Source organism: Chlamydotis macqueenii, chromosome 8, assembly GCF_036417535.1.
Source record: "Chlamydotis macqueenii isolate bChlMac1 chromosome 8, bChlMac1.mat, whole genome shotgun sequence".
Lineage (NCBI taxonomy): Eukaryota > Metazoa > Chordata > Aves > Otidiformes > Otididae > Chlamydotis > Chlamydotis macqueenii.
In genome coordinates this window covers 10,272,156-10,286,054 of record NC_141563.1, presented here as the reverse complement: position 1 = coordinate 10,286,054, position 13,899 = coordinate 10,272,156, and the positions used below count along the sequence as shown (strand labels likewise).

The window sequence follows — 13,899 nt, the reverse complement described above, 5'->3', positions numbered from 1 at the left end:
CATCAAAGATTTATAAACATTGATCAGACTGCCTCTTCTCCAGGCCAAACAGGCCCAGCTCTTTCAGCCTCTTGTATGGCATGCCCCAGTCCCTTAGTCATCTTAGCGACCCTGTACTCAATTCACTCAGTTAAATTCATGTCTATCTTGTACTGGGAAGCCTAGAGCAAGAATAACGTAGTCTCAAACCCACACCAGACTGGAAAAAGGGGCTTACTATATTTATTCTAAAAGAGAGCCATCCTTCTAAGTCCTTTTGAAATGATACTGTAGATGTTTCATCATGGATTTAACAAGTGTGGTTCATGTTACCTATTTGATTCACTTGGGAATATTCAGTGTTCTCTAAAAAGCACTCTAAAAGACTGATACGTGTTCTACTTCTGTTTCTACTTGTTTCTAGAATTTTGAGGTCCCATGCACATCTGACTCCTACCAAGAAGGTGAGGACATAAAGTCTGTCAAAAAGGTTAGTGATGTACTTGTTTAACACTGAAGAGCTATATTTCAAAGCTCTTGACATAGGGATTACTTGTTTCTCAGTCTTCCATGAGATTTTGTGTTGTTGATATGTTTCTGTTGGTTTTTTTTTTTTATTCTTCCTACAGAGCTTTGAAGTCTTTCCACCCCTTCAAGACAGTCAGAACACAGAAACAGACCAAGAGGTTATTAATGCTTTAATTTAATACTTCTAAGTTGTATTAAAAACTCATAGCACCGAGGTTGTGTAACTGGATAATTCCATGACCTTTCCTAGTATTTTCCATTATTGGTTTACAATCCACATTTCAAAAAATGTGGAGTACGTTTTACCAAATGCTAAACAAACTTGCTAAAACACTGCTAATCAGGAACTTTCTGAGATAGAAAGATTGCCTTTCTGAAAGAAACGTCATAAATCTTCTTTCTAGGCCATTTTTTGGACACCTTTTGTGGACTTCTTATAGTGGAGGGTGTGCAGAAGGTTCTCATGGCTTTACATTTGCTGTTTCGATTTAAATTTTCTTGTGCTTTGTTTCTATTCAGTTTGAACACAACAGCATTAATGCAAAAGTATATATTTTGGGAACAATTTGTAAGTGATTACTTAGAATTGATTTCATACATACAATTTTTTTTAATTGTAGATGCAGATAGTTGAAGATTTGCACGTTGCTCGTGTTCAAAACAGGATGGCGCTCTCTGTAGTACAGACTTGTGGAGAACTTACAAGTATGGAAATAGATCTTCCAGAACCAGATTTAAATATTTCTGCTGGTATGTCGTGATTGAGGTCCTGTGGATCTGCTTGCAACTAGTCATTACAATCAGTTAATTGTCTGAGTAGAGAGCACATAACTGATTTTTTTCACAACTGTTTTGTTTCTTGTTTTCTTTTTTCTTTCTCCCTCCAGAGGCTTTTACTTCTGGTCTGAACATATTAGTGGTGATCGACACAAATATAATGATTAGTCACCTTGAGTTTGTCAGATCCCTGAAATCTGAGGATATACCAGGTATGTGAGTACAGGGTGATCAATAAGATATTTTAAGAAAAAAAATTATATTGTAAGAACTTCGGGCTGCATGAAGAAAAACAAACTTGGGCTACTTAAAAAGGCAGCAGGTTTCATATAGAGGCAGAAGGCTTGCACTTAAGAGACTAGTTCTGTGAACCCAAATAGACTGCCTCTTCAGGAAAGTTCAGCTATGAAAGTAGAACCTACTATACTTATACCCACATACCTACAGAGAATCATGGTCAGTATTCATAGAATCATAGAATGGTTAGGGTTGGAAGGGACCTTCAAAGGTCATCTAGTCCAACCCCCAGGAATGCGCATGGATTCTTAGAGGTAAATAGGTATTACCTATTGTAAGAATATACTTTTAAGGATTTAATCCATTACTACACATAATGATGTTTTCTACTATCTTTTTTTTCTTCTATTTTTTTTTTTCTCTAGAAATCTAAAAACATTTAAAATCTGATAAGCAGTCAGTCAGTGCTTTGTTTCTGTCTTGGTAAAGGTTACAGAATTCACAAGATGTGTGAGCGATTTCTCAGGAATTCAGATTGCAGACCCTGGCTTTAATGATTGACTTTAATATGTTGTGAAGCTTTTAGTGATTTAATGTTAGCAGGCTTAGGATTGTGCATGTCAGTTGCTAGTAAACGTACTTAGAATCCATCAGAGTACTTAGGGTGCTTTGATGCTTTCAGCTAATGAATATACTTATTCCAGCCACGTGGAAAATAACTTTAATAATGGCCTGAGTAATTTTCAAAAGTGTGTCAGACTGTGTTTCTCTTTCCCATATTAGGAATTATCTTGCATTGTGTACACTGGGATACCTTTTTTAGAATATTGCAGCTCCCAATTTCTGGTCTTGCACAAGATCTGTTATGCAAAAGGTTCAGAAGGTTGCTGGTTCCTGACTTATTTGTTATAAATCATATGGATACTAATGTATGTTTTCAAAATTGTATTCTTACAATGTGAATGGGAAAGAAAACAGTTGAAGTATTTGTCATGGGTGGACCAACAGAACAGTCATTAAATTTCAGATTACCAGGTATTTCATATATAATAGTTTTAAAGTTCAGACCATACTTAGATACAAATAAAACCGTGGTCCAATATCCATACTTCCTGTTCCTTGCTTAGGAGTACTGGTTGGCAATTAGCACAAACCATTGCTCCCTTTATTTGACGATTGTTGTTGCACAGTGACTGTTGTGGTCAGGTATTTTCAGCTTGCTCTTCCGGCTGCTGTCACCTTGCGTTAACTCAGTGAGTGTGTGATAGGATATTAATTGCTGCAAATGTATTTTACAACATCATTCTGCACTGTAGTTTAAGTATTCTGTTGATTAAAATTGTTTATTCTTTTTGTTTGCCTAATATTTTGATTTTTACTTTTAACAATGTAATGCTAGTTTGAGGTTAGATTAGAAAGAGGGAACTTGGTCTTTTTCAGTTGTTCATTTTTTAATGCTAGATACTCTAGAGGATGGAATATGAAAACTACTGGCAAAACCAATAAATGTGAGCTTACGTAACTTTTAATTCAAACATCATATTTAAATGTAGTAATTTGGATGACTTTTCAAAATGCCTTTGTTTTTTCATTGGGTTTGTGTTTTTTTTTTCCCTTCCAGGAGTTGGCAGACTTGCATTAATAATTCCCTGGGTCGTCCTACAAGAGTTAGACAACTTGAAGAAAGGGAAAATGTTGCAGCATGTTCGGGACAAAGCTATCCCTGCAGTCCAGTTCATCTACATGTGTCTCAAAAACCAAGATTCAAAATTGTGGGGACAATCCATGCAGCTTGCTTCTCAAAAAATATGTAATATATGTGTAATCAATTTGTTTTGGGTACTTAATCCTTGCAGTTCACCTATTATGAATTTAGCCCTAAATTTTGAGTTTAATACAGTCTTCACTCTGCGGTTTGCTAGTTCAAGTTAGCTAATAGCTTACACCAGCCTTCAGAGCATACGCAAGACTGTAGGATACAAGTGCCTTATCCAGATTAGTGCTTTGTGCACTATTGTTTTATCAATTATTTCTTGCTTTTAAGCTGCATCTGTTGCTAACTGGGGAATTACTTAATGAAAATTCATCTAGTTAGTTTTGCCGATGAGCTAAGGCTATGTTGTGTGCTTTTGCTTTTGACTCGGTCATCACAAAATCTAACATGGCTCACTTGACGTTTTCTGGCAAAACCATAGCGGTTTTGAGCGGAGTGGTATTTAAGAATTCAAAGCTGAGATTTGTGTTTGGGTTACACTTCTCTGTCCTTGTTTGGGGAGTATTAAAGTAAAACCAGTACCGTGACTACACTGAAGTATTTCTTAGGTTGAATTACTTCTAAACATGTTGACACTGTCTTAACTAAATTTGCAGATGACCTGAGTGACGAGAACAATGACGATCGTGTTTTACAATGTTGTCTGCAGTATCAGAACCTCTATCCTCAAGCTGTTGTCATACTCTGCACGTGAGTTCCTGTGTGGTTTTGGGTCTCTTAGGAGGTGTAAGGTCCTAAGTCTCATGCCAAATACAGCATTTCCAAATCATATCGTAAAATGAAGAGCTCCTTCTGAAATAAGCTTTTTGATGAGGAATCACTCTGTTAAAAGATAGAGTAGAAGGGTATAATGAAACACAAAGACTGTAGATGTAATCACCTTCATGTGCTTGAGGCCTGAAGTAGAATTAAGTTTATTCTGTGTTCAATTTAAACAATTTTTAAAGCATAGCTTTCTCGGTGTTTATTCTGATTTCCCATTAAAAATATTATTGGAGTTACAGAATTGAAAAAAATTATTTATATTACTGAGATCCAGTTAGACACTTTGTTTCTACCCACTTGATTTGGGACAGTGATAAGATTTGACAAAGGTTAATTTTAGAAAGAGGAAAGATGAAGATAAACTTGCCTGTGGTTTGGAGAGAGTGGTGGGCATTGAAGGTTACTCTTAGAAAGAGAAAAGATGGAGAAAGATTTGCCTGTACTCTTGTTCTGTGAGGATGACAGCTGACTTCTGAGTATTGATTCTCGATTTGATGTAGGTCACATGAAGCTAGTTTTGAAAGGGCTAATGTTCCTTCACAGGTACTGTAAACAGCTTGCTAAAACATGCATAGTTTCAGTAAGTGGGGTTAAGACCTTAGGTAGCAGTTGGCTTGTGTAAGGTGACGTGTGTGGATTGGGTTGCTGCTGAAAGTACTATTTCAATTGCAGCAGTGGCAGGCTTATCAGTAACGAAAAATAAATACTAGGATCCAACTTTGTGCTGCATCTTTATAGTAGTTCTGCTGGAGCAGTGTATACCTCAGGGCGGCATCTGGAAAAACAGTTTGGCTAGTGGAACAGTATAAAAAGGTGTCAAAAATGAGGTTTTACTCTAGCAACCAGATAAGATATTACTGTCTTGGAATCTTTGCCTTGTTTACATTCTAAGATCATACCAACTAGGAATCATTGCTGCAGTATTTATTGTTTGGTGGTTTGTTGGTGTTTTGTTTGTTTGGTTGGTTGGTTTTTTTTCCTTAAGGCAAACCTAGAGCCTGAAACATTTTTTTCAGAATAGCAGTATTAATTTTCTGGTTTAATTTTTTTAACTGTTTCTAATTGCTTGAGAATGGGAAAAAATGTCTTTGATAAGCTTATTTTATGAGTTTCATTATATATGAAGTTTTCTATGTGTTACTATTATTACTTACTATGTAATAATGTCAGGTTTATGTCAACAATTACTCCTCTTTGCCTAGGGATGATAAAAATTTATGTAATAAAGCTATTGTGAGTGAGGTCAAGGCATACTGCAAAGCTGATTTGGTTACTGCTCTGCAGAATCTGAAGGTAAACAGGCACCAGAATTGTGTTGAGCTGCAACAGTCAAAATGTGGTAAGTTTGTTTAATGTGCACATATGCATATGGGTTTTTTTGAGACATGTAATGATCAGTGTAGGAGAGGGAGAATAGTTTCTACTCTAACTTCAGTTTTCATATACTTTGAATCCTTAGGAATGCTTTTTGTTTGAGGCAGGTTTTTTGTTTTCAAAGGTAAATAGTTTTGTTTTTTGGTTTTTTTTGATATTTTGAGATCTTTGTTCTAGGAAATTCAAATATGACATTTTTGTTTTCTAGGAAAAATGCAGCATGTATTTCCTGTATTTATAGTAATTTAAAAGGTGGCCTGAACTTTTTAGGACTGAAAAGAGGTTTTTCCAGTTGAGCCAGTTTGGATTCTATTCTTAGTAGCTGTAAAATTCAGTATGCTAAGATCACTCCTTACATTTTGTGCCAGTAGCTTTACCTTCATCTCAGACTGGACAACTTGCTTGTTTATTTTTTTTCAGAGGATACAAACACTGTAAGCTTACAGTATTAAGAAGTGATCTTCTTATACTTGCTGATAACCCCACTGGCTGTATATAATTTAAGTTATTTAAGGAAAAAGAAATGTGGAGTAAGATTACGAATGAGTAATGCTCTGGGGAAATCGATCTTCTTGCTTAGCAGCTCGTAATTAAAAATACCAACAGTACAAGTGGGTATAACTGAAAATACTTGAAACCTAATTAGATGTAGCCCATCTGCTTTATAACATAAAGTGCAGTCTGTCTTTACTTATGGGAACAAGTTATTTGTGTACTATCAACATAAATTAGGTATAAAAACAGTTGCAATAAGTACCTTTTTATTATCATTGGTTTGACAGATACAGATTTTGAGAAGACAGAAGGTGATGCCACTCTAACTGCACAGTTCCCAAATATAGTTCCAGACCTTGAAAAGAACTTAGGAGAAGCTTTATCTTGTATTTTGGAGACCGAAATGAAGATTGCATTTGGAAACCTATGGATGGAGGTGGTTTCTTACGTCATCTTGCTTGATATTTCAAGTCTTAAGAGATTTAAATGTCATTGGTATTTTAGTGATATTAGTACTTGTGCTTAGCCAGACAACTAAGTCAACTAGTTCACTAACAGTGAACTGTTCAGCGTTCAGTTTTACTATTTCTGTTTATAGCAAGATTATTCTATTTGACCAGTAATGACCGTGGAGTATTTTAATAGTCTGTTAATAATATGGTAACAGAGATGCTGGCTGTTCAGTGTGGATTTTCAGAACTCTTTATTAGAATCATAGAATCTTTAAGGTTGGAAGGAACCTCCAAGATCATCAAGTCATTGTTGTTGCAGACAACATCAGGACATCTTCCCAATCAGAACAGATGTTTTTAGATACCACCTGGATAAAACTGTTTACAGCTAAATTGATGACAACGCAGATACAGAATTACAGGGGTGTTAACAAGAAGCTCCAAACGCTCACTCTTTCATAAGTATTGTTAACAGAAAATAAATACTTAAGCACAAGGTGCTTTCAAATTATCCGTGCGTTGGTTTAGATTCCATAGCTGGTTAAATTTATTGCAGATAAGCCTCTGTGGCTTTAAAAAAAAAAAAAAAAATCATTTGCATGGGATGACTGTTGTTCCACAAGATAGAGCTTTGATTAGCAGCTAAGCTTTTAGGCGCTTCCGATTAACTTAGTTGATATCTGTTAAAGTCTTTTCAAACTCTGGTTTCACTTAGTAGCAAAAAATTTCAATTTTATTGCAATGTGTATATATTACTTCATGTATATTTAGTCACAGCTAGGAAAAGTGTTTATTTTTACATTTTTAACAATACTGGAAAATCAAAGGCGTATTTACTGTTGTTCTGGCTTTTGTACACACGTAACACATTAAATCACTTCAGGAGAACTCCAGAGTATTTTGAATGTTTGAGAAAAGAGGGACCAAAAATCACAAAAATGTTGAAATATTATTATTGTGTACTGAACACTTCTACATGAGCATCTCTGTTTAACCCATGATGCTGTTGAATCAAATATTTTTTAATAGATAAACTTGTTAAATCTGAATATAGCCTTGTTTCTGAGGGATCATGTAAATTCTACTCCAGCAAGCACAAATTGTAGCTTTATTGAAGAACAGAGCACTTGTGAAATACGTTGGAATATCTCTACATGAAAATCAGCCTTTGACTTTATAACATCTTATCTTTCAGATACTGTATCTGAAGCCACCATGGACGTTAGAAAACTTACTGAAGTGTTACAAAAAACACTGGGTGGCTGTTTTTGGTTATGTTGTGCCAAGGAGTTTACTTTCAACCATTGAATGTCTCTACAAACACCTCTGTACAGGTAAGAACCTCTGAAAACATTGATTGTAAACTTGTAAAAAACCTCACTGTTCTGGTTTTAGCAGTTAAAGAAGCAGATACTTTGAAAAGGCTTGTACTCTGCATGTTTACATAGTAGTATGTACTACCCTCTTCTACTTTTTTTTCCGAATTTAAGATTATCCAAATGGAGCCATGCCTTGGACAGTCTTATCTACTTTTTTATTGATCTACAGTTTATTCTCTGTATGGGTGACAAAATCCCAACACTGTTTTTGTAGCCTTAAAGCCAGAATTGAACTGAAATTGATGAACTACGAATTACAATTAAAAAAAAAAAAAATAAGAAATTGTGCCAAGATCAAGTTTGTCCAGACTTTCGTACCAAATGGTCTAAGTATCACCTGCAAAAATCACAAAAATTATTTCTGAAATGTTTGGGGTTTTGTTTTTGTTTTTGTTTTTTTTTTTTTTTTTTTGTAAGTCAGTATTCCGCTGCCTTTTTTTCTACTTTTTACACAAAGAGAGTAAAGGCAAATGTATGGATACCATCAAGCATACAAGACTTTTTCATATATCTCTATGTACGTTTGAAAATCAAGGGAAAAGCATTTTAATGTCACTGAAGTCTCTGAACTGTTTTTGAAAAGCAAATAATCTTTCTCTCTCCTTTGCCACCATGTTATGTGCAGCCAAATGATCTGCACTTGCCAAATAAGTTATGGAGGAGTAAAGACTACTTAATGTGGTAGATGAGGGCAGGGAGGTTTGCCTTCAAAAAAAGGCAACAAAAAACCTTACCTTTAATTTATTTCAAGATGTGTTTAAGAAGTTGATTTTAACAGATATACCTCTTTTGGGATATTGCTGTTCCGCAGAATTATTTTAGATATGCTATTTGATCCTTTTGCCAGGTCCTGGGATAAATTTGGAAGACTTGATTAAGAAGCGAGAAGTCTTAACCTCGCACACGTTTCTCTTGAGACTTTTATCTAATGCTTCTGAACGTTTTCCAAGGCTTTTTATGTGCTTCATTTAATCCAGATATTTGAGTATTAAATTTGCCTCCTAAGATTGATAACTCCTAACATCTCATACTTTTTTTTTCTATTTCCCGTATTAATGTCTAAATATCAGGTAAAACAGTTGACTCCTCAACAGTGGGTATCTTGCTCCAGGAATCCAAAAAATTACTCCATGCTTTCAGTTCAAGGTCAGACTACAACGGTGTACTTCCCCAGGCTTATGCTGCAGTGAATAAGCTATACCAAACACTGACAGAGGTAAGGGGAGCTTTAGTATTCATTCACCAACGTCATCTTGAAGTTGCTCTGTGTTTGTATTACAAACTTGGCTTAGATATCTAAATTATTCCCATAATTTAAACACATTATTGCAGGAAATGTTGTTGCTAGAGTGTTTTCAAAATTAATAGACCCCAAATTTAATTTCTATTTTAATATAGCAAATATCTGCCTTTATGCATATGCTTGGTAGACTTTTTTTTTTTTTTTTTTTAATCACTAATAGAAATGTGTTAGTATCAGGAGAGTGACTGGAAAACATTATTTAGTTGGTTTAGGAAAAATGTCTTAGTTTTCTATTGCATTTGTAGCTGATGGGAAAGGACACTGAAGATTAAGATTAAAATTAAAGTTTTTGTTTCTGCTTCTGGCATTAATCACTACTATTCCTAGGCATACTATTTCAGCTTTCATTGTCTTGGTAGCTCTGGTGCTACGTGTGGAGAAAGGACTCGCTTGTATCCTGTGCTTTGTGATAGTTAATGGGCGGTGTCCTGATACCTTTTATGTTCTGAGAAATATGTCTCTACTTCCAGCTCATCTCTGAGTTGCTGTGGAAGAAATTTCAGTGTCTTAGTTTGTGGTTACTGTCCGTTCCATATGTAATGGCATAAAAAATGGAATAATGAACATGAATGATGTAAAATATTTCTATATATGGAAAAGAATACAGGTCAGAATATCTGTAAAAAGTTCTTTTCAGTTTTGGAGAAAGCTGAAGGGGAAAGGAAGAAGAAGGCAGTCAAGGCGAGGAAGGATGATCTCGGGAGTCTCAATTGTCTGCTGTGCTGTATGTGTTGCAGTCAGCTACTTAGTCCACAGTTCCATGAATGGTGCTGCCACAAGCAGCAGACTTTCTGTCTGAAAACTTGTTTCCTGCTGTCCTTGTCCTGACAGGTGTCTCACTTCACAAAGAAATGCCCTTTATACAGACTAGGTTGTGCCAGATTGGTTTCAGTTTAGCCTGGACAAATTTTCTGAACCATTTACCAAATGAGTAGGTGAATACTTCGTGCTGTTGCAGAGGAAAATGTGCTGTCAGTCGTGAGACAGGAAGTAAAAGTAAGAAGCAGTTCCTGTTTATACCAGCTTACCATGTCTGGGAAGCTTTGGCACAGGATTTCCCTTTGCTTCCATTTCCTATCTGTAGAAATACCGGTGTATACATATAGAATAAAGACTGGGAGATGCTTTAGATGCAGAGACTCTAGTAGAGATGGTTATGACTAGAAGAGATCTGCCTTGCTTTTCTGAGCCTTGCTTTTTTAAAAAGTAGTAGAAGTGAAGTAGAAGTGTTCAACTATTCTTCAATTAGGAACCCAATACACTCATTATTTGTTTGCTAAACTGTTTTATAAGGTGAGGTCAGACAGTGAGCAGGATTTATCAGAAGACGTCAGGGTTCTTTCAGAAAATGCTGTATGTGAAAAAATGGAAGCAGTGACACCAAGTCTTCAAACCTGTGAAGAAAAAAAGTTACACCCAAGCTTTCACGTAGCTCAAGAAAACAGGCACCAGGAAATCTGGTCAGTCTTTGAAGGTGTGTGGAATACAATAAACTTGTACAGGTACGGTATGCTAAGGAAATTCAGAACTTCTAGATAACCTTACATAGTTTTCAAACAAATGCATTTTATACATTCCCTTTTTTTTTCCTATTTTAGAGAAGAAGCTATTAGTAATTAATCAAAATTGACCCCAAAAAAATCACACCACTTGTCACACAAAGAAGTTAGGAACATGGGAATGGTTATGTGGATGCAGTCAGTGATCTGTCTAGTCTGCTGCCCTTTTTCTGGGCAGTGGCTGAAGTAAATTGCCTTAGAGAATGGTGTTTAAAACCCTATAAGAGCCATAAATGTGAGACATCCATGGGAATACTATCTTTATCCATACAAAAGGAGGCATTCAAGCTCCAAGTCTTTTTCCCAAATCTGGTGGAGATATACTAGCCTATACAAACTTGTTTACATCTTTTTTTTTTTTTTTTTTTTTAAACTTGAATCAATTTGAAATATAGTACATCTTCTCATTTAGCGAAATCCTTCACCCTATAAAATCCAAATGCAGAATCTAGTAATGAGTTTTCTTTCTCACTTAAACTCAAAATTGCATGGAATTAACTCCCCCTCTGTCTAGATGTTTTACCACTGTTAATATTTTGATTATTTTTGGAAAATCTGCTTGAACATAACTGAGATGCCATGCTTTTGGATGCTATCACAAAATCTGAATAGATACTGTGTGTTCTTTTTGTAGTCTTAATTTGAAATCTTTTCAAAAGAGGGACACTGAGTTACATCAAGCACAGAGGAACTCCGTGCTTGGTAATCTGTTAAGGACTCATGTAATAAACAGTGCTAACTCTACCAATGCCATTTCCACACTAGCATTTGAATGTACTATACAGGTGCACCAGTGTAATCCCTCTGGGCTTACACCAGTGTAAATTAATCTGAATTGAAGCTGGTTAGGAGTTGGCTTGGTGTGGTGTTCAGGTCAGGTGAGGATCTGCACCAGAGAACAGTCTCTTGCTTAACAATTCTCTTACTGGTATAGTAATTGTGAATTTGAAGGTTTCATATAGGCATGAAGGAAAAACTCTTTGAAGTGTACCACTTCATAATGAACTGTTGGCTCTTGCCACCTGTTCAGGACCATGCCATGAAAAGAAGATAAAATTTTAGAATCAAAGGTCACTTCACACTCTTCTCGCTCATGTCAAGAAAATACTGTTTATCTCACACCCCTGAGAATAATTGTTCATGAGTGCACTGCAGCTTATCGTCCCAGTGTGACCATTGCAGGGAAAGTGTCAAGCCCATTCCAATAAATCTGGAGAATGAAGCTGCTTGGAAAATTGATGGAAAGCACTTATCTTTGCTGCTTTAACCTAACAATTCCCTTCTAAGAGACGCTTATTCAGGTTGTGCATGAAGAGACTGTTTCATTCTCAAGTAAGGTTTAATGATAAATCTGTTCAAGTCAAAGGTAAAATACTGTTCCAGAGTACAGTTGCCAAGGAAAATTTTAAACAGAGAAGTAAAATTGTAGGGCATAATCTTTCTACTATTTATTCTAAGACTATTTTAGATAAGCATACTTTAGATTTTAGTGTAGCTTTCCATTTGACCTTGGGGTTTTTTTTAATAGTCAAAATACAATGCATACAATAGATACTGGGTTTCTCTGAATTTTGAGGACTTTTATTAACTGCTTTTCAATGTCTTTTCTTTCTTTCTTTTTAATATTAGTATTGAAATTTTCCAGAAGCTGAACCCCAACACAGTAACTTTGACTGCCAAGTCTTCCTTTGAAGAAGCTTTTTTAGGTCTGCAGAAACTGTTGGCAGCTGTGAATGATATCCGTGAAGGAATTAGTAGGTAAGCATTTAAGCTAGTTATAAAAGCTGGTGATAGTAACAATCACTTGAAGTCACTGAAATCTTGATACCAAACTGCAACTTACCGTGTGTGCTTAGTTACATGATTTTCAGTAAAAATTTTGATGTCAAGGCTACGTAGAACCATTTCATAGCAAAAGAATAAAAAAAACTGTTGCGTATGTTCTGATCTGTTGTAGTGAGTTTTCTCTTTTATGACTTGGGACTTGTTTTGCGGTATTTGATGATGAGCCACTCACCTCTGCTCAGAGCGTAACTGGAGCTATGACATGTTTAATTAATACATTAGATCTGATGGCAGGAACTTTGAATAATTCAGAACATTTGTTTTTCAAATGTGAGGCCCACTGGAATTGGGGCAATTTTCCGATATACTGAAGGACATAAAGTTTTGGGACTTCACTCTTACCAATTCTAGAGATTCTTCATGAGTCAAAACCTATATTGCAGCAGTAACAATGACAATCAATCAGCTGGACTCAATTTAGGAAGTACAGTATTCCCTCTATCTTCCTTCTTTAAAATTTTTTGAAGAGTGCAGAATAATAAAAATGAAGCTTTGGAAAGAGTAAGGTATCTCCTATGTAGTCTTAGCTTAGTCCTTTTTTTTTTTTTTTTTTTTTTTTATGGGATTAAAGTTTATTCACATGTAGGACTGGCTACAGAAGAATGCTTTTACATTGTCACTCTTACAATTGTGGAAGTCCTCATAAAGAGCGTTTGTGGGAACTGGCTTGTCATTGTGATTAAAGCTTAGGAACTGCAATGAGCATCCTAAAGTGTTACAGCCTGTGAATCGAAGTGGCTGGAGGTATTTGGTCTGGAAAACAACACCACCCAATTTTTTGTATGGTAATGATGCAGATGTGTTAGAAAACTGTGAAATAGATGCATCCAAATGATTGGACTTGCCGTGTACATTTACAGTCTGCAAGTAGATTTTGAGGTATGTTACATTTCTACTGTAGACTTACAGCTTCGTTAGAGATTACCCAATAAGCATTTAATTTTTTCCAAAAAGTGTTCTTTCTGTCATTCTGCAGTAGTAGTGAGCTTTTAAACTTGCGTTATCAGTATTTAGCGATATTGATCATGATCTTTGCTGAAGGATCGCAGTTGTTATGCCATGGTTACCACAACAGTCTTGGCAAGTATGGACGTACAATCTCAGTTGTAAAGTGTGAGGTCCAACCTGTCAGGGCACTTCAAAAGTTTGGAGCAGGGATCTGGAGCTCTGTCACTTGGGACTTGAGCTAGTTTTCATCTATAAACTGCCAGAGTAGTTTTTGGGTTTGGTATTTTTGTTTGTTTGTTTGTTTTTTTCAATAAAAATTGTGATAGAATCATGCAAACATTTGCTTCACTTCTCGCTGCTCCCCAATAAGTTTTTATTGTTGTTGTTTGTTGTTTGTTTTTTTTTTTTATTATGGGCAAAATAATATTTCTTTAAAGCATTTCAGTAAAATATCTATTCTGTAACTCCCAGACAAGCTTCAAGG

At 35.7% G+C, this 13,899-nt stretch overlaps 1 protein-coding gene across 7 annotated transcripts in view; it reads left to right on the top strand.

Moving 5' to 3' along the window:
• The window catches only part of SWT1 (SWT1 RNA endoribonuclease homolog), a 40,888-nt gene that overhangs the window by 7,627 nt on the left and 19,362 nt on the right, over nucleotides 1-13,899 (top strand). For 3 of the 7 annotated variants that reach the window (XR_015259216.1, XM_086753564.1, XM_086753562.1), the window contains exons 5-16: nucleotides 404-469; nucleotides 609-665; nucleotides 1,128-1,257; nucleotides 1,395-1,496; nucleotides 3,143-3,331; nucleotides 3,892-3,985; nucleotides 5,263-5,399; nucleotides 6,217-6,365; nucleotides 7,577-7,715; nucleotides 8,831-8,976; nucleotides 10,357-10,565; nucleotides 12,252-12,380. Coding sequence is in view for 4 of the 7 variants with exons in the window: in XM_086753564.1 (XP_086609690.1) it covers nucleotides 404-469; nucleotides 609-665; nucleotides 1,128-1,257; nucleotides 1,395-1,496; nucleotides 3,143-3,331; nucleotides 3,892-3,985; nucleotides 5,263-5,399; nucleotides 6,217-6,365; nucleotides 7,577-7,715; nucleotides 8,831-8,976; nucleotides 10,357-10,565; nucleotides 12,252-12,380 (1,547 nt within the window). In the remaining 3 variants the exon portion in view is untranslated. Of the gene's footprint in view, nucleotides 1-403; nucleotides 470-608; nucleotides 666-1,127; nucleotides 1,258-1,394; nucleotides 1,497-3,142; nucleotides 3,332-3,891; nucleotides 3,986-5,262; nucleotides 5,400-6,216; nucleotides 6,366-7,576; nucleotides 7,716-8,830; nucleotides 8,977-10,356; nucleotides 10,566-12,251; nucleotides 12,381-13,899 lie in introns of those variants that run through there. The other 4 variants (XR_015259217.1, XR_015259218.1, XM_086753563.1 and 1 more) reach the window with 4 other exon arrangements.